The 14,982-nt window shown below is 38.7% G+C and overlaps 2 protein-coding genes across 4 annotated transcripts; one reads left to right on the top strand and one right to left on the bottom strand.

Annotated features, from left to right (window-relative positions):
• The first annotated feature begins 3,079 nt into the window (after positions 1–3,079).
• Positions 3,080–4,680, top strand: zgc:162144 (RD3 domain-containing protein). The gene is made up of 2 exons (XM_062425216.1): positions 3,080–3,447; positions 4,305–4,680. The coding sequence occupies exons 1-2, from the start codon at positions 3,140–3,142 to the stop codon at positions 4,678–4,680; spliced, it is 684 nt and encodes a 227-aa protein (XP_062281200.1). The 5' UTR covers positions 3,080–3,139.
• An 846-nt stretch (positions 4,681–5,526) lies between these two features.
• On the bottom strand, positions 5,527–13,629 carry stx5a (syntaxin 5A). 3 transcript variants are annotated; one of them, XM_062425771.1, is made up of 12 exons: positions 13,532–13,629; positions 12,613–12,849; positions 11,491–11,561; positions 11,042–11,097; positions 10,853–10,923; positions 10,634–10,750; positions 9,887–9,943; positions 9,688–9,769; positions 8,424–8,510; positions 8,169–8,272; positions 7,771–7,892; positions 5,527–7,313 (listed from the first exon to the last, which is right to left on the bottom strand). In XM_062425771.1, the coding sequence occupies exons 2-12, from the start codon at positions 12,673–12,675 to the stop codon at positions 7,154–7,156; spliced, it is 990 nt and encodes a 329-aa protein (XP_062281755.1). In that variant the 5' UTR covers positions 12,676–12,849; positions 13,532–13,629; the 3' UTR covers positions 5,527–7,153. The 3 variants fall into 3 exon arrangements, with proteins under 3 accessions (XP_062281755.1, XP_062281756.1, XP_062281757.1); XM_062425772.1 differs by having other exon boundaries at positions 12,613–12,823; positions 13,532–13,612; XM_062425773.1 differs by lacking the exon at positions 8,424–8,510.
• Between the last annotated feature and the right edge of the window lie 1,353 nt (positions 13,630–14,982).

Here is a 14,982-nt window from a genome sequence, read left to right as displayed (position 1 = left end):
TCCTGCCCAAAATCACAAACACAGTAAACATCGTATCCTCGATTCGTGCTTAATAACGACACTCAGCTGCTGTAACATTAGTCCAAACCACGACCTCTTGTGGCTTATTGTTTTACCTGCAGTTTGGAAATCATCGCTATTATCAATTCATCTGTTGATGTTTTGTTTTGTTTTTTCGATTAGTGGATTAGTTGTTTGGTCTATAAAATGTCAGAAAATGGTGAAAGAATTCGACCATTGCTTCCCAAAAACCCAAGATGCAACTTACATTTTTGTTTGTTTGTTTTGTCAGGCCATAACCCAAATATATTCGGTTAATTACCAGAAAGATTAAATAAACCAGAAAATATTCACATTTAAGAAGCTCCAATTAAATAATGTTGGGTTTTTTCTTTACAGATGAAAATACAAAGCTAAGGATACATAACCTAGAGCAAAAGCAATAGGCAGTTGTAGTGCAGCAGTTGTGGTTTGTGTGCACGTGTTTGGTCTCTCATAGGCTACTTTTGGGTACAAATTTCCAATTTAAGACAACTTAATTGAGGTTAGGATTAGGCAAGTAGTGGTGATGGTTAGGTTGAGGGTTAGTGTCCAGGAAATGTAATGTATGTCCCCAAAAGTGACCATGATCTGATGTGTGTGAGTGGTCTGACTTAACCTACTTTCAGGGACAAATTTCAGATTTAAGACCAGTTACTGTAGCCTACTTAATAAACTTTAATAATTATTAACTTTATTTATACAGCAACTTTCATACATAAAGTGTAGCTCAAAGTGTTTTAAAGGAGAAAATAAAATCAAAGATACAGGTATTAAAATGTAGGGGGCCAATTAATAGTAGATACGGTTCTGTTGGAGCTGCAGAGGCCATTGAATTTGACTGTCTGATGTCTGTCCATGAGGAAGGAGAGGATGAGGAGCGTTAGGTGGCTGCTGACATTCATCTGACAGAGTTTGTGTCCCACTGGGTGAGGTTGCAGAGTCAGCACTGCATTTTTCATAGGCTACCTCAACTGAAGGGGGTCTATGAGCCTACAAACCTCCCACTGTAGCTGGGGTAGAATAAGTCTTTCAAAGCACTTAATCACCAAGGATGTTAAGGCTTCAGGGCAAGGATGTGATTTAGATTGTGGATCCCTGTATCATTGTGACCTGAAACACCTGTTATGTAATCCAGAGGATGATAGTGCAGAGACACTGCCCACATTGCTATTGGACAGAAGCACATACCAAGTTTGTCTTGATTGGCCACACACAAAAAATGGAGGCCCAACATATTTCACATGGTGCGAGAGCCACAAACAACACAGACCTTCACAGCAGAGATTTGGACTTGTCATAGCAGGAAGAGCACAGGTGTTACTAATATCATTAACAATGGCACTGTTGTATTCAGTTGTCACAGTAAGCCATGACAGTGTGACAGTGAGCGATAATACCAGCACAACAACTGGACCTGAAAGTGAAGCAGCTAAAAAGAATTCAGCAATAGTTGTTTTCATTATTTACACCTGTGTTTTTACTACTGTGAAATATAAAATGTTCTCTGTGAAAAAGACCAAAAATACCTTTTCAAGGGCACCATTTTTTTCTACAATGGTGAAAGAGTTCACTATACCTTTCTTATAACTTCCAAAATGAAAGTTATTCTCCCGATTGATGTTATTTTCGCTGTAGGCCAACAAACAGTGGCAACTAACCTTTCCCCTCTATTACCAGCAGTAAAAGCATCCACTGTAGGCCACTATAATTAGATTATAATAGTCATTACAACCACTCATTCTTCCAAGTAGGCTCTGGATTTCAATGTAATTGTAATCTGGGATTTGGTGGCTCAGTGCTGAGTGGTGCAGAAACCCAGAAACTAGCCTGCAGTTATCTTCCGTACAATATCATATTCTAGCTAGTGTGCCAGACCTGACAGTCTATAAGTGTAAAAAAGATATATAAGTTGGGTAGTTATGTAATGTTACTGCAATGGTTGGCCATAACAGTGTGTGTTAGTGTGTGCCTCAAAGATTGCTGTCTTTTTCTGGTTTCTTGAAAATAACACATTGCATGAGCGACAATGCTCTCCCAGTTCAGTCTCATAGATTAACATTTTCTTCAGACTCTTCAGGAAAATCTTTCAACCACTGTGGGAGAAGTTTGAAGCACCTTTAAACAAGGCAGTGTCCAGCCTGCTTGTATGTATGAGATCAAATCCTCTTTGCAGCTTTAACTGCCAAATAAAAAGAAGATAAAATTGTGAAAACATGACAGAAACATGGTGTAAACAAAATTAAAACAGTTTTGTACAGCCAACAATATGGTTCTCGTTCTATTATATAATCACCTTACCTGAACTCTGTCAGTCACACATGCAAACACACCCTCCTCGCCCAGGTGGATGCTCATGTCATGAGGTAAGCTCATCTCGTCAATCACTCCTTATTAATTGAGGATAACATTTATTCTCAACCCTAATAGGCACGCACTGCACGCTCTTCTCACAAAAGTACAAGTTCTGTCAGCCTGCACCGTCAAAGTTAGCAAGGCGAGCTGATAGCTAGCTGTGTGCCACCAGCTGGAGTCAGAGGAGTTTCACTCTTTTTGAATGTCATAAGTCCATGGAAGCCTACTGTTCATCTGGCTGCTAACAGAGGCTTTACCAGACAACGGGATTAGTGTGAAGAATACACTACAGCTTTGTCAGTCCAGTTTCATGAAGGTAAGACTATATTTTAACTTTAACTTCTGTATGGCTGAATTTTGGTTAGAAGAAGGTGATAAGCCATGTTTTCTTAAGAAAATGTGCTTCTCAGAAAGCATGGCTTGTATTGATCAGTGATATGAGCGCTTTGCCATACATACAGTTATACAGTATTTCAGAGGTTTCAGTCTAAATATGGAGGCTTCAATTCACATATTATATGCCTTTAAAATGCCAAAACCTACTTAGACAGACTACAAACGCCTGACAAGATTTTATTTTACATAGTTTCCAAATGTTTCTGTACAAAAAAAAATATTAGTGTGCTAGAGTTAGGTAAAGTATGTCTTTACACATCCTGTTGACACCTTTAATAAGGATATTGGTTTTCACTTTATGGTTTAAACTATTATGCTGTAACTCAACACTAATTCTGTCTTTCCAAAGATGTTTCCTTGGTCCGCAGTGTTCACCCTTGAGCCCAAAGTGCCTGGCCACCGCAGCCCTGAGGAGTTGGTCACCAATACTCTGATGCTGGAGCTGGGGGCCATGGTGAAGCGCACCGAACGCATCCGTCTGGAGCGGGCGACAGAGGGCCGCCGCCGGCGGCGCAGCTCCACCTCCACGGCTGATTACAGCTGGCTGGTCAACACACCGACCCCACAGCCCTATGAGCTGACCCCCAATGACCTCCTGGAGCTGCAGGACCTCTGTACCAAAATCCCTCCTGCACAGTGCGGCCCTGTGATCGTCAGGTGAGAGAGAGAGAGAAAAACAGTCAGCAAGAAAGACTGTGAGACTGAATGTAGATTCAAGGTGGCAGCAAGAGAGAAGTAAACCGGTGCAGAGACATGCAGTAAGATGTATGGACAAAGATTCAGAGAAAGAGACAAAGCATGCAGAAACAGAATGAACAAAAAGTTAGGAGAATAGCGCAAAGTTAAGTACTTACTAAAGTAAATGTGCAGTTATCAAGTAATATAAATAATCAAATAACATAATAAATATACTGTAAAAATACCAGTAAATTCTGCATGTCCTGCATGATGAGTACTTTTATGTTTAGTACTTTAAGTGCATATTGCTAATAATCCTAATGTACAAGTAAACTATTTATGTAGGAAGTATTACTTTATGAAGTAATTATTATATTGTGATATTGGTCATTTTACTCAAGTAAATGATCTGATCACTTTCACCACTGAGATACAATTTCAGTATTTCAATCTAATCCCTGTAACTTGTGAGATATCATACATGTGTCCTCTTAAGAGAAGTTAGTAAGAGTAAGAATGAAGATTTTTTTGTCAAGTTGATGCCAACAATTAGCTATGATCATAGACCTATTAAGTTCTGCTCAGAACTTGTTTACCTACATGTGCATCACAGAGGTCAGAGGTCACAACTGTGGCTCCTCGGCAGCACCAGCAATGTTCAACCTCTAACTTCTGCAGGCATGCTTAAAAAAAGATTTTTCTCTGTCTACAATTATTAAATGATGTTGTTTCATCCACCGTCCAGCGTACTTGGGTGTAATCACTGTTTGTATTGTGACATGGCTTATTCCAGATCACACTGTACCTAATCGTCACAATTACTCCATCCACTGCAGGTTCAGGCGCATGGTATCACAGATGGAGCCAGAGGTTCATGAGGTGCCCAGAGTGTTTCGCACAGTGCTGCGCGACTGTTTGGACGAGGTTACTGGAAATGACGAAGTGCAGCCGAACGACGCTGTGATAGAAAAACAGCAGCGCAGCAAGAGCCTCTCCTTCATTACTTTCCGCTCCAAGTTCCGTACAGGCCAGTTCTTCAAGGGCAGCAACCTGAGTGGCTCCAGAGGGAACCTGCAGCAGCATCTGGATTGGTCTGACGAGGAGGGAGATGATGGAGAAAGGGAGGAAGAGACAATCCAGGCCAGGGCGAGGAAGGGAAGGAGCAGGAGCATGCCAGACATCTCCCCTATGGAGCAAAGTGCCCAGCGGTGAGAGGAGGGAGGAAAGGAGAGAGAGGGGGGAGAGAAGATGCAGACTGGATGTTGGGAGGGAGGGGGGGCTCCTGTAGAGGAGGTCTGGAGGGGGGCATGAGGAATAGGGGAGGGTGAACACAAAATAGAGAGGGGCAGTATATTGTAAATATGGGAAGGAGACACAAAACGGTTGATGTTGAGGAAAGAGGGAAGGTAGCATTCAGGGAAAAACAGGATAGATTTTCCTGTTTCCTGATCATTTGTCCTCTTTAAAAAGGAAGAGAAAAGATGACAGCGAGGGCTATGAAAGATTTCTTTACTTACAGAAAACCAGTCAAATTGCTAATGAACTTTAAGTCTTTAGTCCATCCCAGAAGCAGCATTGTTTTGGTTTTAAGATGTCTGAAGCCGAACTTGTAGTGTTTTATTGTGCTGATCATGGATGTTTGAAGAGAAGTGAGTACATGAGAAGGAAGCCAATTTGACTGTAAACTGTGTAATTGCGTCTGAAAGGTATGAATGCCTCCGCCTCCTTATCCAGTTCTCTTTAAACATTGGTGGTGCTGATGGGTAAAAACAAGACTCTAAAAACTAAAATCTGCTGCACAGGATTTTTCTGAGAAATATGTCTTGCATTGCTAACCTTCACATGCTTCAGGTATCCTTAAAAACAAACACTAAACCTAAACTGTTCCTTTAAAAATATGTTACGCCACAGACAGGACTAACAGTCTTCTTCAGTAGATGTTGGGGTCAATTCAGGCCTCTCATCTGTATATTCAGCAGTCAGTTTGGCTCTGGATCACCAGCTCAGTTGCTCTCATAGTTTCCATCAAGCAAAGCAGGAGATGACTAGAATCACGTCTAAAAGTTTTTGTTTTTTTTATTGTGCATGAAATGGATTTTGGGGAAAAAACAATGTTGTCATCATTACTGTGTGAATAAAACAGCTTTTTTTCACTAAATATTTGTGTGATCCCATTTGTTTAAAAATATAACCACATTTGTCTGCATTGTTGCGCTTTGGTCCTTTTATATGGAGTGTTCAACTTTGAAGTCTCACTTTTGACTTCATTGCCTTCATTCAGGGCCCTTAACTGAGATGAATGAAAGGAAAAAAAGGAATACAAAGTTTAAACATACTGACTACATCGCACTAACCAGCCCTGCTTAACACCTCTATTAACCAACCTCACAGCCCAGCATGGCTAATTATATCACTGCCGACTAATCCTCTTATCCTAAGGAAATCTCAGCCACGAAAGCCAGCACCCCATTTTTGTTTTATTAATATGCACTTTCTTATCAATACATCATTATCACTATTTGCACTTTTTACATTGAAGTCAAGGCATTTGGCTAAAAAAAAAAAAAAAAATAGACAAGGGGAAAAAAATAGGAAGAATGTTTTCTTTCTTCTTAAAAAGCTGTGGTCATTAAATAACATCCTGTACATCAGATAAAGAGGGAAAGCAACTACAACAGTGACATCCAACCAGACACTTCCAGGGAATCTGGCTGACTTAAGTCACTTCATCAGTGGGCCCTCACAACCAGTGTAACCCCTTCAAAAGCACTGATGTCGATCCTTGAACCTTTTCAGATGCTTGAATCGTCTCTCTACAGGTTAACACTTTTCCAACCTGAATCCTGGCTGGAAACCAGAAAGAACAAACAGTTTCATTTATAACAGTGTTGTTACAACTTCACATTTCGTGCATCTCTTGCTGGATCATACCAACAACGTCCCCTTCAGCCGGCTGCACCATCTCCTTGTGCCTTCAGGGCACAAAACTCTACACCTTGGTGAGTGTCTTCATACTGTGCCATAATTCTTTAGTACCCATTTGGCAAATAAACTTGGAAAGCAATAGAGAAGCTAACTAGTAAAACAAAAACAAAAAAAAAGATTTCACATCATAACTGAATGTTGGGATGTGAAAATGGTTGATAAACAAGTTACACAGTCATGCTCTTGAATAAAAAGTAAGTCGAGATAAACTAAGAAGCAAAATAATCTGAGGATAAACTCCAGTTTTATAGTTTGGCTGTGAAATAATAACAATGACTGACATGTTGGAACGGGGGTAAACAAAAATGTAAATCAAAATTAAAAAGACAGTTTGCAGAATCAAACCATTAAATTATAGCCATTTCGATTAAATGTTTATGTATAATTGGTCAAACAGAGCAGTATTCTGCTCATTCTATACAAAGAGGGGATTTTAGATAATTTATACTTTTTATTTGGACAAAGTTCAACATCTTCATTCTCCACAGCATATTGTCGAATTAAGATCGAGAGTCTGTGGCTTGAGAATAACCGACAGTCTGAATTTTTTCGAATGGATCTCAAGCCTCCATTAAACCGTCAGTGATAGAGAAGTCTGTCCTTCAACAACAATGTCTCGCCGCGTCGTCTCAGTCCAGCTTTAGTTTTACAACCCACCACTCCATGTGGCCCCCCCCCCTTTCAGTCGCTCCTCTTTTGTTTAGGCAAAGAAGACGACGAAGACGATGAAGAAAACAATGAGGACGAGAAAGATCTTGATCATCAGCCAGCGGTTGGAGGAGACTGACTGGAAATATTTGAGGATCTCAGTGTGAGCCCCCTCCACGTTCAGCTGTGTGTCTTCCACGTTTGCGTCAATCCTGCGAGAGGAGCACGACAGGTTGAGTGATCACTGAGACAGGACTTCTAATAGAGATGCTATTACATTAAAACTCATCAACTGTCTATCAAACCAGTCAGTTCAGGACATGCGTGTCAGGTTAAAAATTAGTAAATATAGCTGTTTGCATATATTTTGTAAACAAACGATTCATTATTATTGACTCAGCATAATCATATGCTGCTTTTCCCCAAATTGTGACTGAAATCTGAAACTTTCCTTATCTAAATCATGTTAATGATTTCAACCACATTGCCCAATCCTGATTAAATGTTTCCATAAACTGAACAGAAAGAATTTCATGTTCAAATTCTGTATTAATCGTGCAAGATACTCTTATATCAAATATTACTGGCACCATTTCCCACTTTAATTTCCATTCCACTATTTCCTTTCTCTCCAAAATCCTACATATATATTGTATATCTATATCTTACCTTTGGATGGTCTCCTCTTGCTCTTTGACCATGTGTGCCAGCTGCTGGAATATTGAGCCCAGTTCAACAATGGTGCTCTCAATGTTCTGCATGGTGTCTGCGCGACTCTGGATGTACGAATCCTGGAATGAAAAAGGCAGCAAAATTTCAAAAAGGGGCATTTAAGAGCAGAAAAATATTCACAGTTTATATATTTGGTCACATTTTCCAAATATTTAAGTCTACTGTTTCTACAAAGTTATTGGTAGATACATTTCTGTCTTATATTAGTAAAGCTTACAAACATTGCCCATAAATTGACTTTAAAATCAATTTACATTGTTTATCAACTACTCTTACAGATTATTACACAACGTGTTCGGTTTTCTGACTTTAACAGAAATACACCAACAGTCTACCTGCTCGTCAATAAGTTGCAGTTGCAGAGGATTGCTCTGAGAGTCCATGTCGATGGCCACATCCCCCAAACTTCTGGACTCATCCTGCATCAACACTGAGCTCTCTGAAGGGAGACAACAAGCAAAACACGTATCCATGTTCAACCAGCTCATGTAGAAATCCTCAATGGTAGAGGCCAAAAGCAGAAAGAACAGCGGGCACATTACAGTAGCTAGTTATACCCGCTGGGAGAGTCAAACGTTCCAGGGAAATACCTTTTAAATTTGAGGTTGTATAGCCCTGGTAGTCATTGCGCGGGTCGCGACCTGCATGCGGCTCCTGGGCCCCTTTTTTGCGGCTCCCTAAAATATTTTTTGATTTTTGCATTACAGAGGACCAAATACAGTAATATTCATTCACATGGCTTTTGAGCAGTTCCTTATTACAACAGCTGCGGTTTCGTACACTGGCAGTCAAATGTTTCTGTGCATGCTGCAGCATTTGTAGCTAAACTTGAAGCAATGTGCTCATTTTAATACACTAAAATGAGAAAATATAAACCTAGAACTTTCAAAACATGACAATTATCATTAGTTTGTCTTTTCTTTGTCATTAACAGATAATTGACAAATGTTTGTGCTCAAGATCTTAACTTTTCTCTCCAATAACTAATTTCTGGGACGCACTTTGATCATAATGAGACGATTATTACATGATTAAAAGCAGATGCACCAGACAGATAATTAAGCCAAGGCAGTTCTGGCATCAATAATCAAGAAAAATCAATCTGTAAAACAAGAGCCTAGTTACAGTGATCATAATCAAACTATTTTTATTAATGAGATTTCAAAAAAAATAATATTTTAGAAACACTTCATTAATTACAGATACATATATAATTTAATTTTTGAATATTTAAAATGAGCACACTGCTTAAGTTTTGAGCTACAGAGCTGAAATAGAAGAAGTCCATAAACATTTTACTGACAGTGTAAATGTCTGCACAGGAAGCGTTTGAGCCTCCAGTACTCATTAGAGGGTCTCTGGTAAGTAGTCTGTTTAGCAAAACATTCAGCTATTCGTTTAGCAAAATGGTGAACTGAGCAGGAGCCACACATGTCGAATATCCCCTCAAAACAAAAACAAAGAACTAATAAAGGCGTGTTCACTCTATTACACTTCTCAAAGTGTTGGCACAGTTTTCCTGTAAGATGAGAGGCAGGAAATATTTTAGGTAATGATTGATTTTCAGAAATGGGAAACAATACGTTTTTGTTTAGAGGAACACATATGATCAGGGCATGTTTTTGTGAGGGTTCGATTCTTTTTCACCGCGCGAGGTTCAAATAATTAAAACCACCAGAATGAAAACAGGTCAAACACAAAAAATATCAGCATAGAGTGAACACGCCCTTACAAAGCTTCAATGGCATGCTGCGATTACCTATCGGTGCCATATATTTAATGTGAGACCCTTGTAATAATCCTGAGAAATGGTGCACAAGTACAAGCCTGCAGCTGAGATATGAATGGACTTACTGAAGTTGTTGGCCATCAGAGGAGAGGCGGAGACGGGAGGCTGGGAAAACTGCTCTCTCCTACTGCGCTGCTGCTTCAGGTTCTGCACAGGAAGCAAACGATGGTGGTAAACATGACCGAAAAGAAACCTGCTCCAATTCAAAACTGCATTTTTCTATTTTCTGCCTTTGAACGATTACGTATTTATAACACGTCTCACCTCTGTTCTGACTTCAAGGACTGATTTGAAGTCATTGGACATTGAAGCCAATTTAGACTGTGGAAAGAGAAAAAAACAGTGAAGGTAAACAAAGTGCAGCTCAGTCCAGCTGTGCACTCCACAGCATGATCAACAACTCTAAAAACATTTCCTGATGCAATAACTTCTAAATGTGACATGTAAAACAATTTCATTTGTTATAAAAACAACATTATTTCTTCCACATTACGATCACTGTACAGAATCACAACTTGGACATGTTTCAAAAGAAATAGTTATATTTCTTCCTCTTATTAATGGACAAAAGTCAAAAATAATTACATGCTGAAAATAAAGACTTGTAGAATTGTAAAACATCTTAGTTAACAGGGGACCAATTATGGTTTTGTGGTTTTACTATTGTTTATATGCTGTAATGATGTTGAATATCTGTTAAACATGGTAAACTTGTATGCTTCATTTACAGAATTTTTTTCTATCTCGCTGACGATAAAGAACCAGTATAAGATAACGTTTTTGTTTTTTTTATTGTTAATGATGCAGAGCTACCCAAGTGGAGTCGCACAATAAAAATATAGAGCTGGAAATGAGCATAATCAGTCCTGTTGTTTCTTTTGGCATAATTTTAATCAATTCTGCCCAAATTACAAAAAACTGTCCATAAAATCAAAGCTGAGCAGGATGTAACTGGTCCCACATACTTAGATACATACATATATACTGTATAGTGTGTGTATAAGACTGTACCTGTAAAGACACCACTATAGTGTTAGAGTGGGTTTGGATATGTCGGCCACCCGGAGCTCCACGTGACCTCACCAAGTCTTGCAGCTGTGCTATCTGTTTGTTTAGGCTGTTGATGTCCTACACACCCACACACAGGAGAGGTACAAAACATTCACTCATAAATCATATACTCAATATCCTCAAAACTACATGGCATGGGATGTTAAAAATTCAACTCACTTGTTTGATGATGTACGTCAGCTCCTCAATCTCCACTGCCTTGTCGTCAAATAGAGATTTTCTTTTTGCCACTAAAACATCAAAACAGCAGCATGTTGAATCGGCACATTGGCACAAAACAGAAACAAACACACAGAGATCTTAACAACTGATCAAAATACGCTAGAATCACATTTAAGGAACACTTACAGATAGTGAGTTTTTCCAATTTGGCAAACGTATTGCTCAAGTCTTTCCCAATTCTCCTGCAAGAAAAACAAACAAAAATGTAAATTTCTTTGTCTTGCACATACAAAAAGAGTACAGCAATTTTTTGGGAAATGGGTTTCTATGCATATATATTTCTTTTATAGAGAGTTATATAAGAGAGTTGTGTTAAATGTATTTATCATACACTAAATTCACCAATAAAAATTCATGTCAATCGTCTCATTGAACTTACAGAGAAACAATCTAAATATTTACAACTACGCTGCCCAGGTGCAATGAAGCTGTATTTCACATGCAATAAGGACAAGGAAGATGGTAACATGTGAAAACAAACAATGCAACACCCAATAGCCACATAAAAGAACAAGTGTATTCAGCAAATACCTATGAGCTGTTTAAACATATAAAACAGACTACAAGGAACTTACTTGGCCATAACTGTGAAGTCACTGCGCTGCCTGAGAGCACTGTGAGACGGTTTACTGGGCTGGACTCCATTCTGAAAGGGAAGGAAGAAAGTGAAGAATAAAAGGAGGAAGAAGAATTTGAGGGAAAAAAAAATGAGACACTGAGAGGTAACTGAAGATATGACAACAGTGCTCCTGAACATTAATTCAGAATTAATTAGTCAAGTTATAGATTATCAATTGACTTTAATCTTGTTGACTTACTGAACACTGTAGTCAATTTTTAAGTAATAATCTCCCACATTTACTCGTTTTAGCTTCACAAATGCTGCTTGTTAACTGTCCAGGTTTTGACTAATATAAAATATATTAGTCAAAACCTGGACAGTTAACATTCCTCTTGTTACACACACAAAACCAAACATTTTTTGATGAGGATCCCATACATTTATTTTTAGTGGCCTAACACTGGATATACGGTTTCTAAATCACCTCTACAATATTTGGCATGTCTGTGCTCTCACTCATTAGCTGACATACACATAACACCAGTGCTGATAAAGTTGCGATGAACAAATACCAGATGATACTGTATAAAGGCCAAACCAATTCAACCAGCTCTACTTGTGACATGGGACCATATCTCTGAGATAGTAGATTTACAATTCAAGAGGAATCTGAACAAAGCTGAAGGAAATTAATATATGTCTTAACTTTGACCCAGAGTGTGAAAATAAGAGTAGGTTAAAGGCAAGGTTCACAAGTCTGTCTTAATACAATAGGCAGGTACCCAAATGAATATTCAGACAGGTTTTTCTTGTTGTAATCATTCCTCCTGTTCACTGACAATGTAAGTGATAAGGACCAAAATCCACAAGCCTCTTTCTGTGCAAATATTATGAACCTGTCCTTTAAGCAATTTTGGATGTTTTCAGCCCTGATAAGTGAACTAAAACTGCAACCCTCAGTGAATCCAAATGTGGAAGCTGAGAAACAAGTAAACAGGAAACCAAAACCAAAAGTAACCATGCCAGAAATGATCAGGACTGCAAAACACAAAAGTGAACCAACAGCCTCCTATAAATGTTTATGTGACAACGTTATAAATGTGTCGGTACATCATGTAGAGGTATACTAACATACCTGTCTGCCCTGGAGAGACTTGCAGGCTGACTGGAACTCGAGGGTCCGGTCTCGGCACGTCATCCTGTTGCTGGTTAACGCTCACCAGCCGGCCTGAGACAAGAAACCACCTGTGACTGCCCGGTCCTCCTCCTCCTGAGGGTCTGTGTGGATGGATTAACAGGTAGACCTCCTCGGTGTGTGGATAAACTCACATCCAAGGTGGGGTATCCTTCATGGACATATGTACATACATGTCTGTGGTGACAGAAGGAAGACATGAAGAAAGGCCTTTATTTAACTAATACCATACTGTTTTACTTCTAACATGTCTCATCTATGTCATTACTAATGTTGTTATTATTATTATTTGTACTCTTATATTGATGACTATGATTGTATTTTAATTGTCTGTTTTTGTTGTTGTTACTGTTTAATTGTAGTACTTTAATGTTTTAACCATGTAAAGCACTTTGTAACTGGTTCAAAAGTTGAAAAGATGTTCATTATTATTATTATTATTATTATTATCATCATTTCTATTATGAGTAGTATTACAACCTGAAATTAGGATTAAAAACACAGTTTGGTCCAGCTGGTAGTGATCAGTCAGGCGGTACCGTTAGCTAACAGCTCGGTTAACATCAAAACAACACGGTAATAAATAGTTATACAGCTACCACAAATGACCTTACACGTTTCAGGTGAGCTGTTTAAAAGCTTCATTAGGTAACTATGTTTATTTATCGTCTTCACCGGGCTGTCTGTGTAAAGGCCGCCCGTCACGACACAGCTGATCACGGCCTGACCGGCTAGCCACCGGCTAACATCAGCTAACCGGGCTTTCTATACGGTTTCTCCAGTTTTACCCTCGACAAAAGCTAACCCTCTCACGTTCAGTCGTATTTAAATGACACAAAAGCGGTCGGTTTCAACTTACTTGAGTCGATATTACACCATTTTTCGGGGAGCCCCTCGATGTTTCTGGCAGAAACTAATCAAGCCAGGAGTTAAAAGTTCCGATCCGGGTCATTTCCGGCATTTACGTCACTGCCACGTCTACTTTAGAGAGGTTTAGAATCCCTGTAGCGTCACTACGTCACCAGCAGAGGGCAGCGCGGCGTCACTGCTCAGTGTTAACAGGAGAGGGCCACAGTGGTGCAGCTACATTGATCATGGTCAGTTTCATTAGATTATTCTCGTTTATTTGACATGATGTGAAGGAGACAACTGTGCAAGATGACATAAATATAGATAGATAAAGACAGACAAAGATAGATATAACCTTAAGTATAATATACAATTTGCTAAGTATACACTGTTAATGACGTCAATGTTCTATAATTATATAGTTAATATAGCAATATACTAGAATCAGAATTAGATTTATTCACCAAATTAAAAGTATAAGGAAATCAGTGTGGTTCAGGTGTCAACAAAAAAGCAATAAACATGAACATTAAACACTAAACCAGCCCAGATTTTACCAGTCTAGGTAGGTGGTACTATACTTTCTGCCAGAACATATCATTATGACCAATTTAATTATTTCCTGGATTATGTATCACCATAGTCCCTAAATGTATGTAGAAATACAGGAAATGGGATTCAATCGATTATGAGATTGCAGTCCTTTGCAGTCTGTGTGTGGACTGATGATTTAGAGCCAAACCACACAGTGATGGAGGAGGAGACTGTTGATTCAACGATGTGTAGAAATGCACCAGAAACCACAGTTATACAGTTCAGTTTCTTGATGTTACTTTTATTTGACATTATCTGAAGGACTACACACTTTCAAGGATTACACAATGAAATCTAAAACATCTTTCCATTTTGGTCTTAAAAGAGAGTAAAGATTAGAACAGCAGCGATTAGCCGATTAATTGATTAATTGTCAACTGTAAAATTGAATCTCCAGCTATGACTAGGTGACATCATATTACTACCAAACCAATGCAAAAAAGACCTAAATTATCATTATCATTAAATCACTCAAACAGCAAAAAAATACATGATAAAATTAAACACATTTTTGAATGACAAAAATACATTTTTAAGTTTCCCCTAAGTGACAATTTGGCCTGCTTTTTAAAGTTGTGGTGGTTGCCAGTTTTTTAAATGCAAAGGTGCATTATTCTAAGGGGGCAAGTGTGAGTAACGACTGGACCCCAATTAATCCTCCAGTTCCTCCTTTCCTCTATGCAACCACCACCTGGGCTCAGATCTGCATGCTGTAATTTGATTAAACACAAATCATTTAGGAATATACAACATATGATCACAAAACTGAGATAATGAAAGTCTCAAAATTATAGTTTGTATACAGAAATTCTTTTTTTGTATAAACTATAATGAAACAATGAGGTATTTTAAATGTTGGAGCTTTGG

This window comes from Scomber scombrus, chromosome 9 (genome assembly GCF_963691925.1).
Source record: "Scomber scombrus chromosome 9, fScoSco1.1, whole genome shotgun sequence".
NCBI classification, from domain to species: domain Eukaryota; kingdom Metazoa; phylum Chordata; class Actinopteri; order Scombriformes; family Scombridae; genus Scomber; species Scomber scombrus.
This window is presented reverse-complemented; position numbering and strand designations above follow the sequence as displayed.

Bases quoted from the DNA above. Each gene is read 5' to 3' on its own strand.
- stx5a (XM_062425771.1), bottom strand. From the start codon at position 12,675: ATGACGTGCCGAGACCGGACCCTCGAGTTCCAGTCAGCCTGCAAGTCT. The intron at 11,562-12,612 runs GTATGTTAGTAT...CTTCCCTTTCAG, and splicing joins AGTCTCTCCAGGGCAGACAG to AATGGAGTCCAGCCCAGTAA. The intron at 9,944-10,633 runs GTACAGTCTTAT...CTCTTTCCACAG, and splicing joins CTATAGTGGTGTCTTTACAG to TCTAAATTGGCTTCAATGTC.
- zgc:162144 (XM_062425216.1), top strand. From the start codon at position 3,140: ATGTTTCCTTGGTCCGCAGTGTTCACCCTTGAGCCCAAAGTGCCTGGC. The intron at 3,448-4,304 runs GTGAGAGAGAGA...CATCCACTGCAG, and splicing joins TGCGGCCCTGTGATCGTCAG to GTTCAGGCGCATGGTATCAC.